General features: G+C 47.6%; 1 protein-coding gene across 1 annotated transcript in view; it reads left to right on the top strand.

Annotated features, from left to right (window-relative positions):
- Nucleotides 1-6178: 6178 nt before the first annotated feature.
- Nucleotides 6179-25296, top strand: part of DHTKD1 (dehydrogenase E1 and transketolase domain containing 1) — a 53657-nt gene continuing 34539 nt past the window's right edge. Inside the window, exons 1-6 of the mRNA XM_032244080.1 lie at nucleotides 6179-6451; nucleotides 14197-14352; nucleotides 17227-17438; nucleotides 19524-19718; nucleotides 21609-21878; nucleotides 23379-23550. Coding sequence (XP_032099971.1) covers nucleotides 6298-6451; nucleotides 14197-14352; nucleotides 17227-17438; nucleotides 19524-19718; nucleotides 21609-21878; nucleotides 23379-23550 — 1159 coding nt within the window. The 5' untranslated portion in view covers nucleotides 6179-6297. The remainder of the gene's footprint in view (nucleotides 6452-14196; nucleotides 14353-17226; nucleotides 17439-19523; nucleotides 19719-21608; nucleotides 21879-23378; nucleotides 23551-25296) is intronic.

The raw sequence follows: 25296 nt of genomic DNA, 5'->3' as shown, positions 1-25296 counted from the left end.
CAGAGATCATGCCATTGCACTCCAGCCTGGATGACAGAGCAAGACTCTGTCTCAAAAATAAATAAATAAATAAAAATAAAAACATGTTCCTCACTCTCTAATATTTTGTCATCTTTTGGGAGACAGGAGAAGTAGAAGAAAAAAATGGTGAACAGAAGAGCACTGTCTCTATGTGCTGGAGGAATTCAGAAAAGGGAGCGAGCAATTTGGGTGATTTAATTAGTGATGTCTGAGAACCCAGCTGAGAGGGCTGCAGTGGGGGTCTCATTCAAGACAGGTGTACTAGCTGAGAGAGTGAGCACAGGGATGGAAAACCAGGAACAGGAAAATAACTGAGAAACACATCAGCATGAGGGTGGCTGGCGAGAGCCATGGCTCATGCCTGTAATCTCAGCCCTGTGGGAAAGGGAGGCAAGAGGACCACTTGAAGTCCAGGAGTTCAAGACCAGCCTGGGCAACCTAGCAAGACCCCCGTCGCTACAAAAAAAAGTTTAAAAATTAGCCAACCATACTGACCCACTCATTGGGACTGTAGGTATGGTGGCGTATAGTCCCAGCTTTGGGGGAAACTGAGGCAGCAGGTTCTCTTGAGCCCAGGAGGTCAAGGCTGCAGTGAGCTATGCTAGTGCCGCTGCACTCCAGCCTCGGTGCCAGAGTGAGGCCTTGTCTATAAAACAAACAACCAAACATGTCAGAGTGGCAATAGAAATAATAGAAGGCCAGGCGCGGTGGCTCAAGCCTGTAATCCCAGCACTTTGGGAGGCCCAGGCGGGTGGATCACGAGGTCAAGAGATCGAGACCATCCTGGTCAACACGGCGAAACCCCGTCTCTACTAAAACTACAAAACATTAGCTGGGCATGGTGGCGCGTGCCTGTAATCCCAGCTACTCAGGAGGCTGAGGCAGGAGAATTGCCTGAACCCAGGAGGCAGAGGTTGCGGTGAGCCGAGATCGCGCCATTGCACTCCAGCCTGGGTAACAAGAGCGAAACTCCGTCCCAAAAAAAAAAAAAAAAAAAAAGAAAAAAGAAAGAATAGAAGACTATCAAGGCAGAGTGTGACGGCAGCCAGCGGAGAGGTCACACGAGCGAGCGCAGGAGAGCAGGAGAGACAGGATGAGGACTGTCCGTCCCTCAGTCACACGTTCCTACAAATGGCTGTGGGGTGTGGTAGGCAGCCTCTGCCTCTGGGTTGCCTCTCAAGGGTCTCTGCATCCTGGTCTTCACCCCCTGTGTACTCTTTTCCTCTTGAATGCAGAGTAGATTTTGTGACTGATTTCTAGTGAATACGGTGCTGCAGAGGTGAAGGCATGTTAGCAGCTTCATCTTGGGCTGGCTCGCTCTCTCTCTTTTTGAAACGGAGTCTCACTCTGACACCCAGGCTGGAGTACAGTGGCATGATCTCGGCTAACTGCAACCTCTGCCTCCAGGGTTCAAGCGATTCTCCTGCCTCAGCCTCTAGAGTAGCTGGGAATATAGGCATACACCCCCACGCCCAACTAATTTTGTATGCTTAGTAGAGACAGGGTTTCACCACATTGGCCAGGCTGGTCTCCAACTCCTGACCTCACGATATCCACCTGCCTCAGCCTCCCAAAGTGCTGGGATTACAGGCATGAGCCACTGTACTCGGTCTCTCTCTCTCTCCTTCCTCTCTCTCTCTCCCCTTCTTTCTCTCTCTCTCTCCTCTGTCCTTTCTCTCTCTCCTCTCCGAGGAAAGCAAGCTTTCACATTGTGAGCTGTCCTTCAGAGAAGCCCACGTGCCGAAGAACTGAGGAGGGAGGCGTCTGGCCAGCAAGCAATAAGGAGCTCAGGCCTGCCAACAACCACGCGACTGAACATGGAGGCCAGTCCTCTCCCAGCTGAGCCTCAGATGGAATCACAGTCTCACCAGCAGACAGCTGCTTCCTCCTGGGAGGCCTTGAGCTGGAGGCCCTACACTAAGCTGTCTGGTGCACTCACCTGAAACTGTGTGATAATATATGGTTGTTATTTCAAGGCACTAAGTTGTGGGGTAATTTGTTACACATCAGTAATACCAATAGATAGCTAGTACCATGATAATCATTATTATCATTCTTTTAGATGGAATTTCGCTCTTCTTGCCCAGGCTGGCATGCAGTGGCGTGATCTCGGCTCGCTGCAACCTCCACCTCTCGGGTTCAAGCGATTCTCCTGCCTCAGCCTCCTGAGTAGCTGAGATTACAGGTGCACAGCAAGACACTTAGCTAATTTTTTGTATTTTTAGTAGGACAGGGTTTCACCATGTTGTCTGGGGTACACTTGAACTCCTAGACTCAAGTGATCCTCCCACCTTGGCCTCCCAAAATGTTGCAATCACAGGTGTGAGCCACTGCATGGACTCTTTTCTCTACTTTTTTTTTTTTTTGAGACGAAGTTTCGCTCTTGTTACCCAGGCTGGAGTGCAATGGCGTGATCTCAGCTCACCGCAACCTCCGCCTCCTGGGTTCAGGCAATTCTCCTGCCTCAGCCTCCTGAGTCGCTGGGATTACAGGCACGTGCCACCATGCCCAGCTAATTTTTTGTAGTTTTAGTAGAGACGGGGTTTCACCATGTTGACCAGGATGGTCTCGATCTCTTGACCTCGTGATCCACCCGCCTCGGCCTCCCAAAGTGCTGGGATTACAGGCTTGAGCCACCGCGCCCGGCCCATGCTTTATTCTATTTTACAACTGTATAGTATTCTGTCTTAGAAGACTTTTATTTAATCCCCTATTTTTTGATATTTAGTTGCTCACAATCTTTTATTTCAATTTTAGACAATGCTACAATGAATATGTACAAAATTGTGTGTGAATGTGTGCATGAAAGTCTGCTCTTTGTATGAATTCCTAAAGGTGGAACTGCTGGGTCAAACAATGTATTTTTATTAATTTTGTAAGATATTGACAGTCTGCCCTCTATAGAGTTTGTACCACTTTACGTTTTTACCAACAATGGATGAGAGTACCTATGGCCCATACCTTTACCAACACAGTGTGCTATCAGACTTTTAGAAACATTTTGAACTTTGCCAATCTATATAAGGATTCTCACCTGAGGTTCACAGGCCCCAAGAAGGGGTTTCTATCCCTGTAGTGCCAATGTCCACCTTCCATACCAAATCTCAGTTTCACTGGTGCGTTGGCTCACACCTGTAAACCTGGCACTTTGGGAGGCCAAGGCAGGTGGATCATCTGAGGCCAGCAGTTGAGACCAGGCTGGCCAACATGGCAAAACTCCACTTCTACTAAAAATACAAAAAAAAAAAGAAAAAAAATTAGCTGGGCATGGTGGCAGGCACCCGTAATCCCAGCTACATGGGAGGCAGGGCAGGAGAATTGCTTGAACCTGTGAGGCGGAGGTTGCAGTGACCCCAGATCATACCACTGCACTCCAGCCTGGGCGACGGAGCAAGACTCTTCCTCAAAAAAAAAAAAAAAAAAATCTCCGTGTCAAGCATCCCACCATCTGACCACCAGTTCACTCACACTAGTGTCTTCACTTCAACTCTCTGCCTCTTGTTACCCTCAATCCACTGGCTCTATCATTTTTTTAGTATCAACCTCCCTTTTGCTCATCCTCTTCTCCAGCACAGATTCTATGGCTCAATGCTGTGAATAATTCCTTGCCTAATGTCTTCATCATATCTGCTAAGCAAAACCCCGTACTCGTTAAATTTGACTCCATCCTGCTCTGTACCTGCAAAAGGAACTGAACATACCTGGAGAAAAACTCGCAACCATTCTGACTGGTCTTGAAGCTTCAGTGGGCTGTTGGCAACCCCCAAAACGTGACTGTTCCCAATACGTCCACTTTCCCAGCCCATCATCTCCCAATTTTTTCTTCCCTTGCAAACCTCCTCCCATATCTCCTCACTCCCTCTTTCAGCTGCTAATCTTGCTTTTTCACCAAAATTAGAAGCAGAAAAGAACTCCCATATCCTTCCATGATCAAATCCCCTGAGTGTGTATCTGATTCCCTGCCTTTCCTCTTCTTATACCATATACAATGTCCATGCTCCTGACTAAGACTTATCTTTTCATTGCAATCAGCTCCAGGGACATTGATCCTGTAATTACCCGCTCCTTTCTGCTCAAAGCTCTTTGAATCATCCAGTTATCCCATATCCGCTCTTCACTGCCATCTTCCTGGTGTGCTCTTGTCTTTGTGCATTTGCCTAACTCCTCATGCCTCAAGATTCTGTTCGAATGTCCCTTCCACTTGGAGGTTCCTGTAACACACTCAGCTCTCAGAAAGTTCCTTTTCCCACAGCCCCACCTGTCCAAAGAGCTAGGTTTCCACAGGTTCATGACCAAGGAATAAAAGACAAGCCCAACCAGGCGCGGTGGCTCACGCCTGCCCAGCATTTTGGGAGGCCAAGGTGGGTGGATCGCTTGAGATCAGAAGTTGGAGACCTGCCTGGCCAACATGGTGAAACCCCATCTCTATTAAAAATACAAAAAATTAGCTGGACGTGGTGGCGCACATCTATAATCCCAGCTATTAGGGAGGCTGAAGCAGGGGAATTGCTTGAACCCCAGAGATGGAGGTTGCAGTGAGCCGAGATTGCGCCACTGCACTCCAGCCTCAGTGACAGAGTGAGACTCAGTCTCAAAAAAAAAAGGCAACCCCTTCCAAAGCCAGATCCAAAATAGCAAGATGAGGAGACTGCCGAAATGCAGACCAAAGGGTCCCCAACTACGGTAGCTGTGCTTGCAGGAGGCACCTACACGTGCCTGCATCATAGAATCTGTCACCCTGTGTGTTGAGTTCTATATACAGCTAGACTGGGACTAAGGGCAGAAACTGCGCCTTATTAATCTTTGTAACCTGGCAGAGTGCTTTATGAGAATACTGGTTGAATGAGTAAGGAAGAAGGATGTCTTGGGCTTGTATGTATAATATTCCTAGGAGTTTGGGGTATAGCTACATACCTTATTGGAATGAAGGATAGCTGACAAGGTAAGGATGCAGTCTGTCTCCCCTACCATACTGGCAAAGTTAAAGGTAAGCCACAGAAAAGAATCATTTGGGAAACTCAGAGACATATCAACTGAGGATATTGCTTTTTTTTTTTTGAGACAGAGCCTCACTTTGTCACCCAGGCTGGAGTACAGCAGCACAGTCATGGGTCACTGCAGCCTCCCCCTCCTGAGTTCAAGTGATTCTCCTGCCTCAGCCTCCCAAATAACTGTGATTACAGGCAAGTGCCACCACGCCTGGCTAATTTTTGTATTTTTTGTAGAGATGGGTTTTCACCGTGTTGTCCAGGCTGGAACTCCTGACCTCAGATGATCCGCTCACCTGGGCCTCCCAAAATGTTGGGATTACAGGTGTGAGCCACTGCGCCCGGCCAATCTTGAATGTCTCTATGCTGCTCTAATAGTTCATGTCCAATTTATTTGGAATCCTATCACTTTCTTCTCTGCTCCCTTTATTCCCTTCTTTCTCTTTTACTGTTTCTTTTTTATTTGTTTCTTGTTTTTTGAGACGGAGTTTCGCTCTTGTTGCCCAGGCTGGAGTTCAGTGGCACGGTCTCGGCTCAGTGCAACCTCCACCTCCCGGGTTTCAGCAATTCTCCTGCCTCAGCCTCCCGAGTAGCTGGGACCACAGGCACCTGCCACCACGCCAGGCTAATTTTTATATTTTAAGTAGAAACAAGGTTTTGTCATGTTGGCCAGGCTAGTCTCGAACTCCTGACTTCCGCCTTGGCCTCCCAGAGTGCTGGGATTACAGACAGACGTGAGCCACCGCTCCCTGCCTCTCTTAATATTTCTTAAGAAAACAAAAAAAATAGGGATATTGATTTTCTAGCTGCCCCAAATAACCTTTCCTTTTTGTGTCTCTTGGTCTCAGTCCCAGTCACTTCCTATCCACCCTGTGGCTAATTTGTCCTTTCTGTAACAGACCACCTAGACTGTGTCTATGCGGTTGGGCAGAGGCATGATGGTTGAACACTCCTGGCGGGAGACTGTAGGCGCTTCAGCTACATCCAGTTTCGTTATCAGGAGCAGGTCCCGCCCGGCGGGACACTTAAATCCCCTTTGTGCGGGAGCACAGCGGTCTCAGCTGCCCGCACCGCCCTGGGGTCCCGCCCCCAATCCTGAGCGTGGTTCGCTGCTTGTGCCTTTGCCTCGGATTGGCTTCGAGGATCCAGCCCCTCGGCCAATCAGGCGCGGGGGCGTTGTCTGGGGGCGGGGCTCCAGCCTCCTCTTGGCGAGTCCCGGATTTCCTAAGGCCGGCTGGGACCCTCTGGGCCTCCCGCCTCCGCGTCCCGGCCGGGAGACCCGGTGGACATGGCCTCGGCCACTGTGGCTGCAGCACGACGGGGCCTTGGCCGGGTCCCGCCTCTCCTCTGTCGCAGCTACCAGACCGAGCGGGGCGTTTATGGCTACCGGCCGAGGAAGCCCGAGAGACGCGAGGCCCTGGGCGCCCTGGAGAGCCCCCCAGGTCGGGGATGGGCCCCGGGCGGTGGGAGCGGGGGTTGGGATGCCGAAGCCTCCCTGGCCGACTTGCGGTGGGGTGTCGGGGTCGGGGAGCCAGCCGCCGGCCTGAACGCGCGGCCCGTAGGGAGGAGGGGGAGGTAAGGAGAACAGAGGGTGGGCGTGGGTGCTCAGTGTCGGGGTCATCCCTCGTCCAGCCTCTGCACTGAGGATTCTTGAGGTCCCCGCTTGGGTGGTCTCCCCATCTTGCTGGTCCAGACCTGGTTTTGGAAGGGCTTTTCTTTCCTTTGTTGGAAACGTGTGAGAGACTAATTCGATTTTTCTATTTTTATTGTTTTCGTAAGAGGATCTCGCTCTGTCCCTCAAGCTGGGTGCAAGGCTGCGACCGCAGCTCACTGCAGCCTCGAACTCCTGGGCTCAAGCGATCCTCCCACCTCAGCTTCCTGAGTAGCTGGGGACAGAGGTACGACCACGCCTGGATTTTTTTTTTTTTTTTTTTTTCTTCTTCTTTGAGACAGTCTCGTTCTGACATGCCACCATGCCAGGCTAATTTTTTGTATTTTTAATAGAGACCGGATTTCACCATGTTGGCCAGACTGGTCTTGAACTTCTGACCTCAGGCAATCCACCCACCTTGGCCTCTTAAAGTGCTGGAATTACAGGCGTGAGCCACCGCACCCGGCCTTTTTTTTTTTTTAATCATTTTTACTAGAGATGGGATCCCACCACATTGCCCAGGCTGATCTTGAACTCCTGAGCTCAAGCTGATCCTCCAGCCTTGGCCTCCCAATGTGTTGGGATTACAGGCTGAGCCACTGTACCCAGCTTGGAAAACCAACTCTTTAATGAGGCGTGACTGTGGGAGAAGTCAAGTTTTAAGGCCTCCGAACGATACATTTCCAGGACCATCTCTGAGGCTTTTATGTGAGCAGATGGGGGGTCCAAGACTGTGCTGCCTGGGAGAAGTGGGCAGTTAGTTCCAGTCTGGGAAGACAGCATGCTATTTATTATCGTTGTCTCCTTGTAGCTAGTCTGTTACTTTAATTTCAGAGTTTAACTGTTTGCTGAATTTGGAACTGTGTGCTGATGAGCTTTTTTTTTTCTTTTAGCCACTCTATTGACACCTTGATATGTGCTGATCGTTTTAGTGAATTAACAGTCATGATTATCAGTTTTTGGAACTTACGTTGCATACTCATTTGCAAGACTAATTTTGAGTACTTGCTTTATGCTCTAAAATTATTGTATCATTATTCATCCTCACGGAGTAGAAGATAAATGCAGATTGCTTAATAGAGGAAAATCATTTGGCATCTTTGATCTGTTTATTAGATGAACATTGAAGATCCCCTTTATCTTCTGGGCACCTGACCTTTGAATCTTGCATCAATCACACACTGGAACTTCAATATTTTGCTCTTCACTTTGGAGGGCATTTAAAATAAAACTTATCTCTTTCTCTCTCCCTCTTTTTTTTTCCCCTAAGACGGAGTCTGGCTCTGTTGCCCAGGCTGGAGTGCAGAGCACAATCTTCGCTCACTGCAACCTCTGTCTTCCTGGTTCAAGCGATTCTCCTGCCTCAGCCTCCAAAGTAGCTGGGATTACAGGCACCTTGCCACCATGCCCAGCTAATTTTTGTATTATTATTATTATTATTATTATTATTATTATTTTGAGACGGAGTTTCACTCTTGTTACCCAGGCTGGAGTGCAATGGCGCGATCTTGGCTCACCACAACCTCTGCCTCCTGGGTTCAGGCAATTCTCCTGCCTCAGCCTCCTGAGTAGCTGGGATTACAGGCACGCACCACCATGCCCAGCTCATTTTTTGTATTTTTAGTAGAGACGGGGTTTCACCATGTTGACCAGGATGGTCTCGATCTCTTGACCTCGTGATCCACCTGCCTCGGCCTCCCAAAGTGCTGGGATTACAGGCATGAGCCACCGCGCCCAGCTAATTTTTGTATTATTAGTAGAGACAGGGTTTCACCATGTTGGCCAGGCTGGTCTTGAACTCATGACCTCAGATGATCTGCCCACCTTGGCCTCCCAAAGTGCTGTGATTACGGCATGCGCCACCGCGCCTGGCCCTGTTTCTGGTGATTCTATAAGCAGGTTGCCACAGTCAAATATCTCAACTTGACAGAATTTTGAAGCCTGAAAATGCTGGTCTTTTATTTGCTGCTTCTGTGGTTTACCATTCAGCTGTCTAAACATAATGGAGTTTACCTTGAGACCATCTGAAACAATAGGCTTGTGTGGGAAGCCCACACCTTTCATCTGATCATTAAGGCTGAGCTGGCTCATTGTCTAACAGAGAATACTCCTAAATGGTGAAGAGAGGTTGAGGGTACTAAGACAGCCTCTTCTAATTGCTTCTACTTGTTCAACCTTGCCAGGGCCACAGAGAGTACCCCCAGCTTTTTTTTTTTGAGACAGAGTCTCACTCTGTTGCCCAGACTGAAGTGCAGTGGCATGATCTCAGCTCACTGCAACCTCCACCTTCCAGGATCAAGTGATTCTTGTACTCAGCCTCCTGAATAGCAGGGACTATAGGCGCATGCCACCACACCAGGCTAATTTTTTTTTTTTTTTTTTTTTTTTTTGGAAACAGAGTTTCGCTTTTGTTGCCCAAACGGGGGTGCAAGGGCGCGATCTCGGCTCACCGCAACCTCCGCCTCCTGGGTTCAAGCAATTCTCCTGCCTCAGCCCCCTGAGTAGCTGGGACTACAGGCACGCACCATCATGCCCAGCTAATTTTTGTATTTTTAGTAGAGACGAGGTTTCACCTTGTTGACCAGGATGATCTCGATCTGTTGACCAGGATGGTCTCGATCTCTTGACCTCGTGATCCACCCGCCTTGGCCTCCCAAAGTGCTAGGATTATAGGCGTGAGCCACCGCGCCCGGCCTAATTTTTGTATTTTTAATAGAGACGGGGTTTCATCATGTTGGCCAGGCTGGTCTCAAACTCCTGACTTTGTGATCTGCCCACCTTGGCCTCCTAACGTGCTGGGATTACAGATATGAGCCACTGTGCCTGGTCCATTTTTATTTTTTGAGATGAGGTCTTGCTATGTCATCTAGTCTGGAGTGCAGTGGTGCAATCACAGCTCACTACAGCCTCAACTTCTGGGGCTCAAGTGACCTCAGCTTCCCAGGTAGCTGGGACTACAGGTGCGTGGCATGCCAGCATGTGTGGCTAATTTTTTTTTTTTTGAGGTGGAGTTTTCCTCTTGTTGCCCAGGCTGGAGTGCAATGGCGCAATCTTGGCTCATTGCAACCTCTGCCTCCTGGGTTCAAGCGATTCTCCTGCCTCAGCCTCCCTCAGGATGGTCTCGAACTCTTGACCTCAGGTGATCTGCCCACCTTGGTCTCCCAAAGTGCTGGGATTACAGGTGTGAGCCACTGCGCCCGGCCGCATGGCTAATTTTTAAGAAGTGTTTTGTAGAGATGGAGTCTCATTATGTTGCCTAGGATGGTCTCAAACTTCTGGACTCAAGTGGTGCTCCCATCTCAGCCTCTCAAAGTGTTGAGATCAAAGGCATTAGCCACTGCGCCCAGCTCTTACTGTTTTAGAATAACTTCTTTTTTGCTGATGGTAACAGTTGAGACTGGCATATGGTCAGTTCTAGGCATTAGACCAGGAGGTTGAGAATTTGAATGATTTAGTCTTTTCTGTGATATCTGCCAGTTACCCTAAAAAGTAGCCTCTTGGTTGAGAGGAATTTTGGTGCCATGGATCACATACATCACTTTTTTGGTATTGGCAAATTAAGTCAAAGGACAAATCCTACTGGAAATGGACCCATGGCGTCTCCTACATCAGAGGTGACCAACAGTGAAGTGGGAGGAGATACAGTCAGTGTTATAGACCTTCCTGCCCCTCTCTGTCCTTTGCTGGCCTTCTTTCTTCATATATTTATCTTGACTAAAATACATGTTTACATAGGAGGACCACATAATTCACTAAGACTTCCCTTTTATTAAGGCTTTTTTTTTTTTTGGAGATGGAATCTCACTGTCACCCAGGCTGGTCACCTAGGCTGGAGTGCTGTGGCACGATCTTGGCTCACTGTAACCTCCACCTCCTGGGTTCAAACGATTCTCCTACCTCAGCCTTCCAAGTACCTGGGACTAGAGGCCCACGCCACCACACCCAGGTACTTTTTTTTTTTTTTTTTTTTTTTTTTTTTGTATTTTAGTAGAGACAGGGTTTCACAGTGTTGCCTAATCTGGTCTTGAATTCCTGAGCTCAGGCAATCCGCCTGCCTCAGCCTCTCAAAGTGCTACAGGTGTGAGATATCATGTCTGGCCTTATTAAGGCTTTACACAGATATGAGGCTGGGCTTGGTGGCTTATGCCTATAATCCCAGCACTTTGGGAAGCTGAGATGGGAGGATCTCTTGAGGCCAGGAGTTAAGGACCAGCCTGGCCAACATGGTGAAACCCCATCTCTACTAAAAAAATACAGAAATTAGCCGAGTGTGGTGGTGCACACCTGTAAGTCCCAGCTACTAAACTTGGGAGGTTGAGACATGAGAATTACTTGAACCTGGGAGGCAGAGGTTGCAGTGGAGTGCCATTGCACTCCAGCCTGGGTGACAGAGCAAAAGTATCTCAAAAAATAAGTAGGCCAGGCACGGTGGCTCATGCCTGTAATCTCAGCACTTTGGGAGGCCAAGGCGGGAGGATCATCTGGATCAGGAGTTGGATACCAGCTTGGCCAACATGGTGAAACCCTGTCTCTACTAAAAATATCAAAATTAACCAGACGTGGTAACTGGTGCCTGTGGTCCAAGCTACTCGGGAGGCTGAGGCAGGAGAATCACTTGAACCTGGGAGGCCGAGGTTGCAGTGAGGTGAGATCACGCCACTGCACTCCAGCCTGGGTGATAGAGCAAGACTCTGTCTCAACAAATAAATAAATAAATAAGTAAAAATAAATAATTAAATAGATATTGAATTTGCCTCTAATAACCTTTTGGATGGCAGTGGTTTCACCAGTTAAAATTTGACCCATGATGAGTGTTCTTTGTAACTAGCTATTCGTAATAGCTTATACTTTTACCTCTGTCAACCTCGGTTTCCACGGAAACTTGAATTTATTAACAATGCCAATTTGAAATGGAGGTGGGTTTAAAATGTACACTGCAATGATTCACGGGTGTACATTTTATCACAGAGGATATGAGCCCTCTATTATGAAAAATGACAGAATTTGGAGACCCTCAGGAGATGGTAGCCACGGGTTTTCAGGTTATTGGTTACTTCCTTTGTTACTGAGTTTGGTAGCTGAAGTGAGGTTGTAGAGATGTTGCGTATTGAGAATGAGAGGAGCCTTTACTGGAGTCATAGAAAAAACATTTGAAGAAAACCTGAATGCATGAGAGATTTTTGAAAATATAGCTAATTCTGGAGCACAAACCCAGACCCAACAAAGCTAAACATTTTTTATTTTTTTCTTGAGACAGGGTCTTGCTCTCTTGCCCAGGCTGGAGTGCAGTGACATGATCATAGCTTACTCCAGCCTTGACCTCAGGTGATCCTCCTGCCTTAGCCTCCCAAGTAGCTGGGACTACAAGCATACGCCACCATGCCCAGCTAATTTTGTTTGTTTACTTGTTTTTTGAGACAGTCTCACTCTGTGGCCCAGGCTGGAGTGCAGTGGTATGATCTCAGCTTTCTGCAAACTCCACCTCCTGGATTCAAGTGATTCTTCTGGCTCAGTCTCCCGAATAGTTGGGATTACAAGCGCTTGCCACCACACCTGGCTAATTTTCTTATTTTTAATAGAGACAGGGTTTCACCCTGTGGGCCAGGCTGGTCTCAAACTCTGACTTCAGGTGATCCGCCCGCCTCAGCCTCCCAAAGTGTTGGGATTATAGGCATGAGCCACCGCACCCAGCCATTCCTTAAGTCTTGATGCTTTTTCATTAATCATTCTTCTACAATATTATTATTAGTATTATTTTTGAGACGAAGTCTCACTCTGTCACCCAAGTTGAAGTGCAGTGGCGAGATCTTGACTCGCTGAAACCTCCAACTTCTGGGTTCAAGTGATTCTCCTGTCTCAGCCTCCCGAGTAGCTGTGACTACAGGCACATGCCACCATCCTCATCTACTATTGTTAGTAGAGATGGGGTTTCACTATGTTGGCCAGGCTGGCCTTGAACTCCTTACCTCGTTATCCCCCCGCCTCAGCCTCCCAAAGTGCTGGGATTACAGGTGTGAGCCACTGTGCCCAGCCTACAATATTATTTTTTAATGGCTCTCAGCAACTGGAGATGAGTTAGTGCCATTGCTTGTCCATCAGAGGACTTGGGTTTTATAAAGAGAGAACTAATGATAGGGAGATGTCAGTGAAGAATGAGGAGGACCTGCCTTTGTCTTCAAGATTGGAGGGTGCAGGTGAGGGTCACTGTGTAGCTTCACCTTGTACTTGAGCTCTCTGGGCACAGCCAAGTTCTGACGAAGCCTAGAGTGTGAGGAACGTTCAGGGAGGTTTGTTCTTGATGAAACCTAGTGCAGAGGTCTCGGTGGAAGGGCTGGAGGCAGAGAGGGAAGGGGTTGGAAATACGGTTGGTGGATGAAGAAACTCCCAAAGAAATGGTGGTCTGCGGGAGCACGGGTTACCAGGGTGATGGAGGAAGTTCCTGATGTGGGAGAGGACTTTCTCTCTGCCGGTGCCAAACTGCTACATGCCTCATGTTCTTTTGGGACAAGCAAGGTTCTTTTGTGCCAACTCCTGTGTCAGTGTTCTAGAGTATCATTAGCAGCCTGGCTAGTGAGTAGTTAGAAATAGAATCAGTGGGCCAGGTGCTGTGGCTCACCTCTGTAATCCCAGCACTTTGGGAGGCCAAGGCTAGCGGATCATCTGAGGTCAGGAGTTCGAGACCAGCCTGGGCAACATGGTAAAACCCCGTCTCTACTAAAAATATAAAAATTATCTGGGTGTGGTGTCATGTGCCTGTAATCCCAGCTACTCAGGAGACTGAGCCAGAAGAGTCTCTTGAACCTGGGAAGCAGAGGTTGCAATGAGCCAAGATTGTGCTACTGCACTCCAGCCTGGCGACAGAGCGAGACTCCATCTCAGAAAAACAAAAACAAAACAACATCAAAAAAACCCACAAAAATTAGCCAGGCGTGGTGGCACGTACCTGTAATTGCAGCTACTCGGGAGTTGAAGCAGAGAATTATTTGAACCCAGGAGGCGGAGGTTGCAGTAAGCCGAGATTGCGCCACTGCATCCAGCCTAGGCAACAGAGCAAGACTTCGTCTCTGAAAAAAAAAAAAAAAAAAAAAAACAATTCAAAATATGCTAACAATTGTCTTTGGGTTCTGAAAATAAAGCACAAATTGTGAAAATGTGTTTCTTGGCCTTCTTTGGGAGGCCAAGGTAAGTGAATCGCTTGAGCCCGGGGATTCAAGATGAGCCTGGGCAACATGGTAAATGTCCATCTCTACCAAAAAAAAAAAAAAAAATTAGCCAGGTGTGGTGGTACACGCCTATAGTCCCAGCCACTCAGGAGGCTGAGGCAGAAGAATCGCCTGAACCTGGGAGGCAGAGGTTGCAGTTAGCCAAGATTGTGCCATTGCACTCCAGCCTGGTGACAGAGCAAGACCCTGTCTCTAAAATAAATAAATAAATAATAAGTGCCTAGGGCTGTAAGAGCTTCTTTGAAAAGCTGATTTTTGTGATTTGCAGTCATCTCCTAAACTGTTTGTATTTTTGAATTTTCCCCTGATTTAGCTGATCATGGTCTGGCCAGGTTGGTGACAGTATATCGTGAGCATGGTCATAAAGCTGCGAAAATCAACCCCCTCTTCACTGGACAAGCCCTGCTGGAGAACGTGCCTGAAATCCAAGCCCTGGTGCAGACGCTGCAGGGACCCTTCCACACGGCAGGTATGGGTGCTGCCCGCTGCAGGCGGGAGCTCGGAGGTGCACACCAGGCAGGGGCCCTGCCTCTGTTCTTGAAGAAGCGCCATCTTTGCCCGAGCTGAGCCTTCCACAGGTGTGAGGAGACCAGAGGGGCACGTTGAAGTACGGTCAGGGAGGAGCGTTCTTGGGATTCCAGAAGTTCTGACGAGGCCTGTTTTCTCAAGGTTCACAGACATTGAGTTGGCTGGATGCAGTAGCTGACACCCATAATCCCAGCATTTTGGGAGCCCAGGGTGGGAGGATCATTTGAGCCCAGGAGTTTGAGACCAACCTGGGCAACATAGTGAAACTCTTGTCTGCACGCGCGCACACACACACACACACACACACACACAGAGCACAAAAGTAGCTGGGCATGGGGCGCACGCCTGCAGTTGCAGGTACTCAGGAAGCTGAGATGAGAGGATCTCTTGAGCCTGGGAAGTCAAGGCCGCAATGAGCCTTGATCGTGCCTCTGCATTCCAGCTGGGGCAACAGAGTTTGGAGACCCTGTCTGAAGAAAACAAACAAACAAAAAACTTTGAACTCTAAAGTACCCTGTGCTTAACATATGTTAATTTATTCTCAAAACCACTCCGAAAAGTAGTTATTGTTCTCTTTATTGTGTAGATGGAGAAACTAACTCAGAGAACTTCTGTAACCCTAGCAGCTCAGTGGCAGAGTGGGGGACATCCAGGGATGCTTCCCTTCCAAAGCCTGCACCCCCTCATTCTATTTTCTCTCCCAGCCTGGGAACTTAGAAAAAGTTGGGCCTGCATCATCCGTCATGATTTCAGGATCCTACCTCATGTTACTTTTTAAAGTTAATCTTGCAAATATCAAGTTCTGATTATGTGTATCAATGAGTCATGCTTCAGTCGCCTAATGCTGTGTAATAAATTACCCCAAGGTGTAATGGCTTTTAAATCCTCAACAATCATTTTAGTGTCTCTTAGGGTTCTGAGGGTTACCTGGGCTTTGCAAGATGGTAGTTGTCTCTCTCTCTCTCTTTTTTTTTCTGAGATGGGCCTCCAAAGGCCCTTTTCTTGAACCTCTGCAGAAAGAACTGATTCTTCAGCGCCTCATAAAAGCAAACCAGTAAATGTAGAAAACATGAAGCTACATGATTCGTGGCTCAGTTGGAATATAGTGGTGATGCATCTGACTCCCTCAAAGGCCAATACTTTAAATACTTTTATTAAAAAAAAAAAAATACAATAGGCAGGCACAGTGGCTCACGCCTGTAATCCTAGCACTTTGGGAGGCCGAGATGGATGGGTCACCTGAGGTCAGGAGTTCAAGACCAGCCTGGCCATCATGGTGAAACCCCATCTTAAAAAAAAAAAAAAAATACAATAAACTTGTAGTAAGAAACCATAAGCCATAACTGTCCAATCTTTTGGCTTTTTTGGGCCACATTGGAAGAAGAATTGTCTTGGGCCATGTAAAATATGCTAATACCAGTGATAGCTAATGAGCTTAAAAAAATTGCAAAGAAAATCTCACAATTTTTTTTTTTTTTTTTTTTTTGGATACTGAGTCTCACTCTGTTGCCCAGGCTGGAGTGCAGTAGCGTAATCTTGGCTCACAACAACCTCTACCTTCCTGTTTTAAGTAGTTCTCTTGCCTCAGCCTCCCAAGTAACTGGGATTACAGGTGCCCGCAACCACGCCCAACTAATTTTTGTATTTTTAGTAGAGATGGGGTTTCACCATGTTGGCCAGGCTGGTCTCGAACTCCTGACCTCGTGATCTACCTGCCTCAGCCTCCCAAAGTGCTGGGATTACAGGCATGAGCCACTGCGCCCAGCCCCTGAAAATCTCACAATGTTTTAAGAAAGTTTACTCATCCATGTTGGGCCACATTCAAAGCTGTCCTGAGCCACTTGCAGCCTGTGGGCTGTGGGTTGGGCAAGCTTACTAAGCAATATAAAGTAAACTTTAGGGCCTGGTGCAGTGGCTCATGCCTGTAATCTCAGCACTTTGGGAGGCCGAGGCAAGAGGATCATATGAGGTCAGGAGTTGGAGACCAGCCTGGCCAACATGGTGAAACCTTGTCTCTACTAAAACTACAAAAGTTAGCCAGACATGATGGTGCACACCTGTAATCCCAGCTACTCGGGAAGCTGAGGCAGGAGAATCACTTGAACCTGTAAGACAGAGGTTGCAGTGAGCCAAGATGGTGCTACTGCACTCAAGCCTGGGCAACAAGAGCAAAAACTCTGTCACCAAAAAAAGCAAAGTACTGTAGAATCAACACTTGGCATAAAGCAACAGGATCTGTTCTTGTGAAGGAAGTGGGGGTCTCTCCTTCCTAGTTTTACTACTTCATGACCTTTGACCATATTTTTAGTCTTTCCTTCAGAAAAAAATCTAGATAAGCATTAATAATGACCCAAGTTATTAAGAACAAAACACTCGGCTGGGCGCAGTGGCTCATGCCTGTAAATGCCAGCACTTTGGGAGGCCAAGATGGGTGGATCACCTGAGGTCAGGAGTTCGAGACCAGCCTGACTAAAATGGTGAAACCCGGTTTCTACTAAAAAAAAAAAAAAAAAAATTAGCTGGGCATAGTGGTGGGTGCCTGTAGTGGCGGGTGCCTGTAATCCCAGCTACTAGAGAGGCTGAGGCAGGAGAATCAATTGAACCCAGGAGGCAGAGGTTGCAGTGAGCCAAGATCGCATCATTGCACTCCAGCCTGGAGGCTGGGAAACAGAGTGAGACACTGTGTCAATTAAAAAAAAAAAAGAAAAAAGAGCAAAGCACTGTGCGTTGAAGTAATTATTTTGGTATGTTCCAGAGTTAACTTGCTACATGATTGATTATTTTTTAAAATGACCCCTTTGATTGTATTTCACAGGATTATTGAACATGGGGAAAGAAGAAGCCTCACTTGCAGAAGTGTTAGTCTATCTCAATCAAATCTACTGTGGGCAGATTTCTATTGAAACCTCCCAACTTCAGAGCCAGGAGGAGAAAGACTGGTTTGGCAGCCGGTTTGAGGAAGTGCAAAGGGAGACATTTACCACAGAAGAGCAGAAACATCTGTCGAAACTAATGCTGGAATCTCAGGTAAAAAGGAGCATCTAATAGCAAGGGCAGAGGTCAGCTCATTGCCTATAAAGATATATAGCCTGGCAGACATAGGGAAACCTCGTCTCTACTGAAAATACAAGAGTTAGCAAGGCATGGTGGTGCACACCTGTAATCCCAGCTAGTCAGGAGGATGAGGCATGAGAATCCCTGGAACTTGGGAGGTGGAGGCTGCAGTGAGCTGAGATCGCACTACTGAAAAAAAAAAAAAAAAAAAAAAAAAAAAAAAACCCTCAAAAAAAAAAAAAAAAAAAAAAAGGCAGGGCTGTGGCTCACGCCTATAATCCCAGCACTTTGGGAGGCTGAGGCAGGCAGGCGGACCATGAAGTCAGGAGTTTGAGACCAGCCTGGCCAACATGGTGAAACCCTGTCTCTACTATAAATACAAAAATTAGCTGGACGTGGTGGTGTGCACCTGTAATCCCAGCTCCTCAGTAGGCTGAGGCAGGAGACTCGCTTGAACCTGGGAGGTGGAGGTCGCAGTGAGCTAAGATGGTGCCACTGAACTCCAGCCTGGTGATGGAGCTGGACTCCATCTCAAAAAAAAAAAAAAAAAAAAAATAAGATATATAACTACTGAAGAGAGGGAATTGGGCCATTAGCTCTGCACTTACCCCCGTTCACCCCTCATTACTTCGACACAACAGATCATATAACACCCGCACTATTTTATTCTTTTATTTTTCCTTGGAGATCCTTGTTCTGAGCATATCACTTTATTCTAAGCAGGAAAATGTTGATTGCCGAAATATTGACCTATTGGCTCTCCTCAGAGTCAAAATACTTCTCGGGTATGTGTCTACTCACTCCATAAAAGGTGACAAGATCCTTAAGACCTTACTTCTGACTGGGCACAGTGGCTCACACCTGTCATCCCAGCACTTTGGGAGGCTGACATGGGCATATTGCTTGAGGTCAGGAGTTTGACACCAGCCTGGCTAACATAGTGATACCTTGTCTTCACTAAAAAAAATACAAAAAATTAGCCGGACATGGTGGAGCATACCTGTAGTCCCAGCTACTTGGGAAGCTGAGGCAGAAGAATCACTTGAATCTGGGAGGCAGAGGTTTCAATGAGCTGAGATTGTACCACTGCACTCCAGTCTGGGCAACAGAGTGAGACTCCGTCTTAAAAAAAAAAAAGAAAAAAAAAAAAATCAAAAAAAAACACACAAAAAAAAATATTTATTTTGGTTTTTTTAATTGTCACAGGAGGGGGTGCCCCATGTTGGTCAGGCTGGTCTTGAACTCCCGACCTCAGGTGATCCGCCCGCCTTAGCCTCCAAAGTGCTTATAGTACAGGCGTGAGCCACCACACCCAGCCAAATCCTTACTTCTTGAAGTCTTATTTTTATTTATTTATTTTTTTGAAATAGAGTCTCACTCTGTTGCCAGGCTGGTGTGCAGTGGTGTGATCTCAGCTCACTGCAACCTCCACCTCCCGGGTTCAAGTGATTCTCCTGCCTCAGCCTCCTGAGTAGCTGGTACTACAGGCGTGTGTCACCACACCCATCTAATTCTTTTTTGTAATTTTTTTTTTTTTTTGAGACAGAGTCTTGCTCTGTCACCCAGGCTAGAGTACAGTGATGTGATCTCAGCTAACTGCAGCCTCCCCTCCCGGGTTCAAGTGATTCTCTTGCCTCAGCCTCCCGAGTAGCTGGGCTTACAGGTACCCGCCACCACGTCCAGCTAATTTTTATATTTTTATTAAGGCATTTCATCATGTTGGTGAGGCTGGTCTTGAACTCCTGACCTCATGATCTGCCCTCCTTGACCTCCCAAAGAGCTGGGATTATAGGTGTGAGCCATCGCGCCCGGCCAGGGGCAAGTTATTCTGCCACTCAGGCCATTTTCCTTGGCCCCTCCTGCTGACTGGGATCCCTGGAAAGCCATCCTGCTATGTCCTTGTTATGCCTCTCCGGGATATGTAGTGAAGTGTCACTGCTATGGTCACTTGGGGAATGTGGGGCCATCTCACAACACACACAGACTCACCTGCCTTCCACTGGAGAAGCTGGCTGTGATGTTCCCCTGGCAGCTCACATCTGCTGTGATGTTCTGCAGGAGTTTGACCACTTTCTGGCCACCAAGTTCTCCACAGTGAAGCGATATGGAGGCGAAGGTGCTGAAAGCATGATGGGCTTTTTCCATGAGCTGCTGAAGATGTCAGCCTACAGTGGGATCACTGATGTCATCATTGGGATGCCCCATAGAGGGAGGCTGAATTTATTGACAGGCCTACTGCAGTTCCCGCCAGAGGTAAGCTTACTTGCTGTGTTTCTTACTAGCACTATACGATTGATTGTAACAGAATAAAACTGCTGGTTTTAAATAAATATATATATATATATATATTTTAAGAGATGGGGTTTCACCATGTTGGCCAAGCTGCTCTCGAACTCCTGGCCTCAATTGATCTACCTACTTCGGCCTCCCAAAGTGCTGGGGTTACAGGCATGAGCCACTGCGCCCAGCCAAAACTGCTGGTTTTATTCTGGTGACAAAGGATGGTGATGGTGATGGTGATGGTGATGGCTGGGCACAGTGGCTATACCTGTAATCCCAGTCTGTTGGGAGGCTCAGGCAGGAGGATGGCTTGAACCTAGGAGTTTGAGATCACCCTGCACAACAAAGTGACACTTTGTCTCTACTCAAAATAAAATAAGTTAGCTAAGCATGGTGGCATGCACCTGTGTTCCCTGCGACTCAGGAGACTGAGGCCAGAGGATCACTTGAACCCAAGAGTTTGAGGCTGCAGTGAGCTATGATCTCACCACTGCACTCTAGCCTGGGCAACAAAGCAAGATGCTACCTGAATAGAAATAATTTTAAAAAGTAGAACTCATGGTCATCATTCCTTTTAGGGAGCCAACTAAGGCTGGGCAAGGTGGCTCACACCTGTAATGCCAGCACTTTGGGAAGCTGAGGCAAGAGGAGTGCCTGAGTCCAGGAGTTCAAGACCAGCTTGGGCAACCTTGCAAAACTGTCCCCACAGCCGGGCATGGTGGCTCACTCCTGTAATCCGAGCACTTTGGAGGCCAAGGCGGGCGGATCACCTGAGGTCGGGAGTTCAAGACCAGCCTAACCAACATGGTGAAACCCCGTCTTAAAAACAAAACAAAGGCCGGGCGCGGTGGCTCAAGCCTGTAATCCTAGCACTTTGGGAGGCCAAGGTGGGTGGATCACAAGGTCAAGAGATCGAGACCATCCTGGTCAACATGGTGAAACCCCGTCTCTACTAAAAATACAAAAAATTAGCTGGGCATGGTGGTGCATGCCTGTAATCCCAGCTACTCAGGAGGCTGAGGCAGGAGAATTGCCTGAACCCGGGAGGCGGAGGTTGCGGTGAGCCAAGATTGCGCCATTGCACTCTAGCCTGGGTAACATGAGTGAAACTCTGTCTCAAAAAAAAAAAAAAAAAAAAAAAACACAAAACTGTCCCTACAAAAATAAAGATTAGAAGGCATGGTGGCATGGACTCTACAAACAAAGAAATTAGGTGGTACACCTATGGTTCTGGCTACTCAGGAGGCTGGAATGGGAGATCTCTTGAGTCCAGGAGACAGAGGCTGCAGAGGGCTGAGATTGTGCCTCTGCCCTGCATCCTGGAAGACAGACCCAGATCCTGTCTCAGAAAAGAAGAGGAAAGGCAACTAAGCATACGAGCAATTGGTCCAAGGTAGCTTAGACAGCTTAGTTAATTGACAGAGCTGGTATTTGGATTGATTTTCCATGTACTCTTATTTATTTGAGACAAATCTTGCTCTGTCACCCAGACTAGAGGGCAATGGCGTGATCTCGGCTCACTGCAACCTCTGCCTCCCAGGTTCAAGTGATTCTCATGCCTCAGCCTCTCAACTAGCTGAGATTACAGGGGCCTGCCGCCATGCCTGGCTAATTTTTTGTATTTTTAATAGAGACGGGGTTTCGCCACGTTGGTCGGGCTGTTCCTGAATTCCTGACCTCAAGTGATCTTCCCGCCTCTGTCTCTCAAAGTGCTGGAATTACAGGTGTGAGCTATCTGTAATTCAAGCCACTCCTGGCCTTGAAATTTATTTTTTATTGTGTGATTTTAGCGAACCACTTCTTCTTCACTAGTCTCCATTGTAATGAATGCCATTTTTTTCCTTTTATGTGTACCCACGATAGCTGATGTTCCGCAAAATGCGAGGCTTAAGTGAATTTCCAGAGAATTTCTCAGCCACTGGAGATGTCCTGTCTCACCTGACCTCCTCTGTGGACCTGGACTTCGGGGCGCACCATCCCCTCCACGTGACGATGCTGCCCAATCCCTCACACCTGGAGGCTGTCAACCCTGTGGCCGTGGGCAAAACTCGTGGCAGGCAGCAGTCACGCCAAGATGGGGACTACTCTCCGGACAGCATGGCCCAGCCGGGGGACAGAGTCATTTGCTTACAGGTACTTGGAGCTTCTGGAAATGAGGCTAGAGGTGGGGAAAACTGGGAAGAATTGTGGGTTGGGAGGGTTGAAAGCAGGTGGGAGACTTTCATGATGAAACTGAGAGAACCTTTTGGAAAAAGATTCTGGGATTGTTTAAAAACTAACGGCAGATTCATGAGGTTTAGTCTTCAGGCAACTGGCTTTAGCCTGCAGATTCCACTGCCGTTTTCCTTGCTGGACTTATGAGTTAACTGAGGGGTATGTATGGGCTGGTAGACCTGTTCCTTCTGAGAGCACAGATGTCATTATTTCTCTGAAAGTGTGGACCTCTTGGAAACCTCATGGTGTCTATACATCTAACAAGAGAAGTGTAAAAAAAGACGTCAAGAGTGGTTTTACAAATTCTTGCTTACTTTATTATCTTTACTTTCTTTTTTCTTTTTTTTTTGAGATGGAGTCTCGCTTTGTTGCCTAGGCTGGAGTGCAGTGGTACAATCTCCCTTTCTTCCCTCGCTCCCTCCCTCCCTCCCTCCTTTCTTCCTCCCTCCCTCCCTCCTTTTCTTCCTTCCTTCCTTCCCTCCCTCCCTCCTTTCTCCCTCCCTTCCTTCCTTCCTTCCTTCCCTCCCTACCTTTTTTCCTTCCTTCCGGCTCTGTCTCTCTCTTCCTCTCTGTCCAGATGGGGTCTGAATCTGCTGTGCAGGCAGGAGTGCGTGGCACAGTCATAACTCACTGCATCCTCAGATGCCTGGGCTCAAGCAATCTTCCTGTCTCAGCCTCCTGAGTAGCTAGGCCTAGAGGTGCATGTCATCCTACCTGGCTGATTTATTTTATTTTATTTTGTAGAAACATGATCTTGCCATGTTGGCCGAGCTGGTTTCAAATTTCTGGCTTCAAGCAACCCTCCTACCTTGTCCTACCAAAGCGTAGATACTACAGGTGTGAGCCACCACACCCGGCCTTATATGGTGTTTCTAAATAGAAATCTTGGAATCATTAGCCAGACATTCTGTTTACCTTTCACATGATTTATAATACTCTATTTTAATCCTTCAGTTTTACCCGTACATTGAGCTGATCTTAAGGTTGACTTCTGAAATAAAAGGTGAAAATGACGTTTTCTTTAAAATCGTGAAAAACAAGGCTGGGCTTGGTGGCTCACGTCTGTAATCCCAGCACTTTGGGAGGCAGAGGCCAGTGGATCACCTGAGGTTAGGAGTTCGGGACCAGCCTGACCAACATGGAGAAACCCTGTCTCTACTAAAAATACAAAAAATTAGCCAGACGTGGTAGCACATGCCTATAATCCAGGCTACTTGGGAGGCTAAGGCAGGAGAATTACTTGAACCCGAAGACAGAGGTTGCAGTGAGCTGAGATCACTCCATTGCACTCTAGCCTGGGCGACAGAGCAAGACTCTGTCTCAAAAAAAAAAAAAAAAATGTAGTCCAACTTGAAACCTAAATTTCTTAATCCCTTTTGTTGCTTTTCTGCCCACCCCTCCCCTTCCCTCATGACTCAGGTTCATGGCGATGCTTCTTTCTGTGGTCAAGGGATTGTTCCTGAAACATTCACGCTGTCCAATCTCCCACATTTCAGAATTGGTGGGAGTGTACATTTGATTGTTAATAACCAGCTGGGTTATACCACTCCAGCCGAAAGAGGAAGGTCTTCTTTATACTGCAGCGATATTGGTACGTAACACCAGGAGGAGCTGACGTTGCTGGGGCCGCCGTGGAGTTCCTAGGGAAATTTTTAGTGTACACAGAACAGTGAGCCTCACTAGTTATCCCTCCTTTCATTTAATTAATTAATTAATTTTTTGAGACGGAGTCTTGCTCTGTCATCTAGGCTGGAGTGCAGTGGCACGATCTCAGCTCGCTGCAACTTCTGCCTCCCGGGTTCAAGTGATTCTCCTGCCTCAGCCTCCTGAGTAGCTGGGACTCCACATGCGCATGACCATGTCTGGCTAATTTTTTTTTCTTTTTTGAGACAGAGTCTTGCTCTGTCACTGAGGCTGGAGTACAATGACATGATCTTCACTCACTGCAACCTCTTACTTCCGGGTTCAAGTAGTTCTCCTGCCTCAGCCTCTCGAGTATCCGGGAATACAGGTACGTGCCACCACGCCCGGCTAATTTTTGTATTTTTAGTACAGACAGGGTTTCATCATGTTGGCCAGGCTGGACTTGAACTCTTGACCTCAAATGATCTACCCACCTCAGCCTCCCAAAGTGCTGAGATTGCAAGCATGAGACACAGCGCCTGGTTGATATTTTACATGCCCGGCCTGTCAGTGTGATCTTTAAATCCAAGGACATAAGACAAGCATGGAGCCACAAGTGTGCCATCTCAAATTTCTTATAACTGGATGAGTGATCTGGTGCAAGCCAGAGATTAACACAATGAGTACAACACCAGAGTCCTTATCTCTAGGATGTTCAAACTCGGAGTGCCCAGGAGCCTTAGTGAAAAAGGATGTGTTCAACCACTAAACTTGGTCAAATAGTGTAGTTAGAAATAAGATGTGAAGGCTGGGCGTGGTGGCTCACGTCTGTAATTCTAGCACCTTGGGAGGCTGAGGTGGGCAGATCACAAGGTGTGGAGTTCAAGACCAGCCTGGTCAACATGGCGAAACCCCGTCTCTACTAAAAGTACAAGACTTAGCCGGGCATGGTGGCGTATGCCTGTAATCCCAGATACTTGGCAGGCTGAGGCAGAAGAATCGCTTGAACCCAGGAGGTGGAGGTTGCAGTGAGCTGAGGTCAGCCCCCTGAACTCCAGTCTGGGCAACAGAGTGAGTGAGACTCTGTCTAAAAAAAAAAAAGGGGAAATAAGATATAAAGGCCAGGATGGTGGCTCATGCCTATAATCCCAGCACTTTGGGAGGCTGAGGTGGGCAGATCTCTCAGGTCAGTAGTTCAGGACTAACCTGGCCAACATGGAGAAATCTTATATCTAAAAAAAAATATAAGAGTTAGCTAGGTTTCATAGTGGGTAGCTATAATCTCAGCTCCTTGGGCAGCTGAACCAGGAGTATTGATTGAACCTAGGAGGCACAGATTGCATTGACCTGACTGCACTGCATCACGTGCGACAGAATGAGACTCCGTCTTAAAAAAAAAACAAATAGGCCGGGCGCGGTGGCTCAAGCCTGTAATCCCAGCACTTTGGGAGGCCGAGGCGGGTGGATCACGAGGTCAAGAGATCGAGACCATCCTGGTCAACATGGTGAAACCCCGTCTCAACTAAAAAAAAAAAAATACAAAAAATTAGCTGGGCATGGTGGCACGTGCCTGTAATCCCAGCTACTAAGGAGGCTGAGGCAGGAGAAATGCCTGAACCCGGGAGGCGGAGGTTGCGGTGAGCCGAGATCGCGCCATTGCACTCCAACCTGGGTAACAAGAGTGAAACTCCGTCTCAAAAAAAAAAAAAAAAAA

The sequence above is a fragment of the Sapajus apella genome, unplaced genomic scaffold (genome assembly GCF_009761245.1).
Source record: "Sapajus apella isolate SASKATOON/1434 unplaced genomic scaffold, GSC_monkey_1.0 scaffold53, whole genome shotgun sequence".
Taxonomy (NCBI): domain Eukaryota; kingdom Metazoa; phylum Chordata; class Mammalia; order Primates; family Cebidae; genus Sapajus; species Sapajus apella.
The sequence above is the reverse complement of the archived record's forward strand: the minus strand, read 5'-3'. Positions and strand labels throughout refer to the sequence as shown.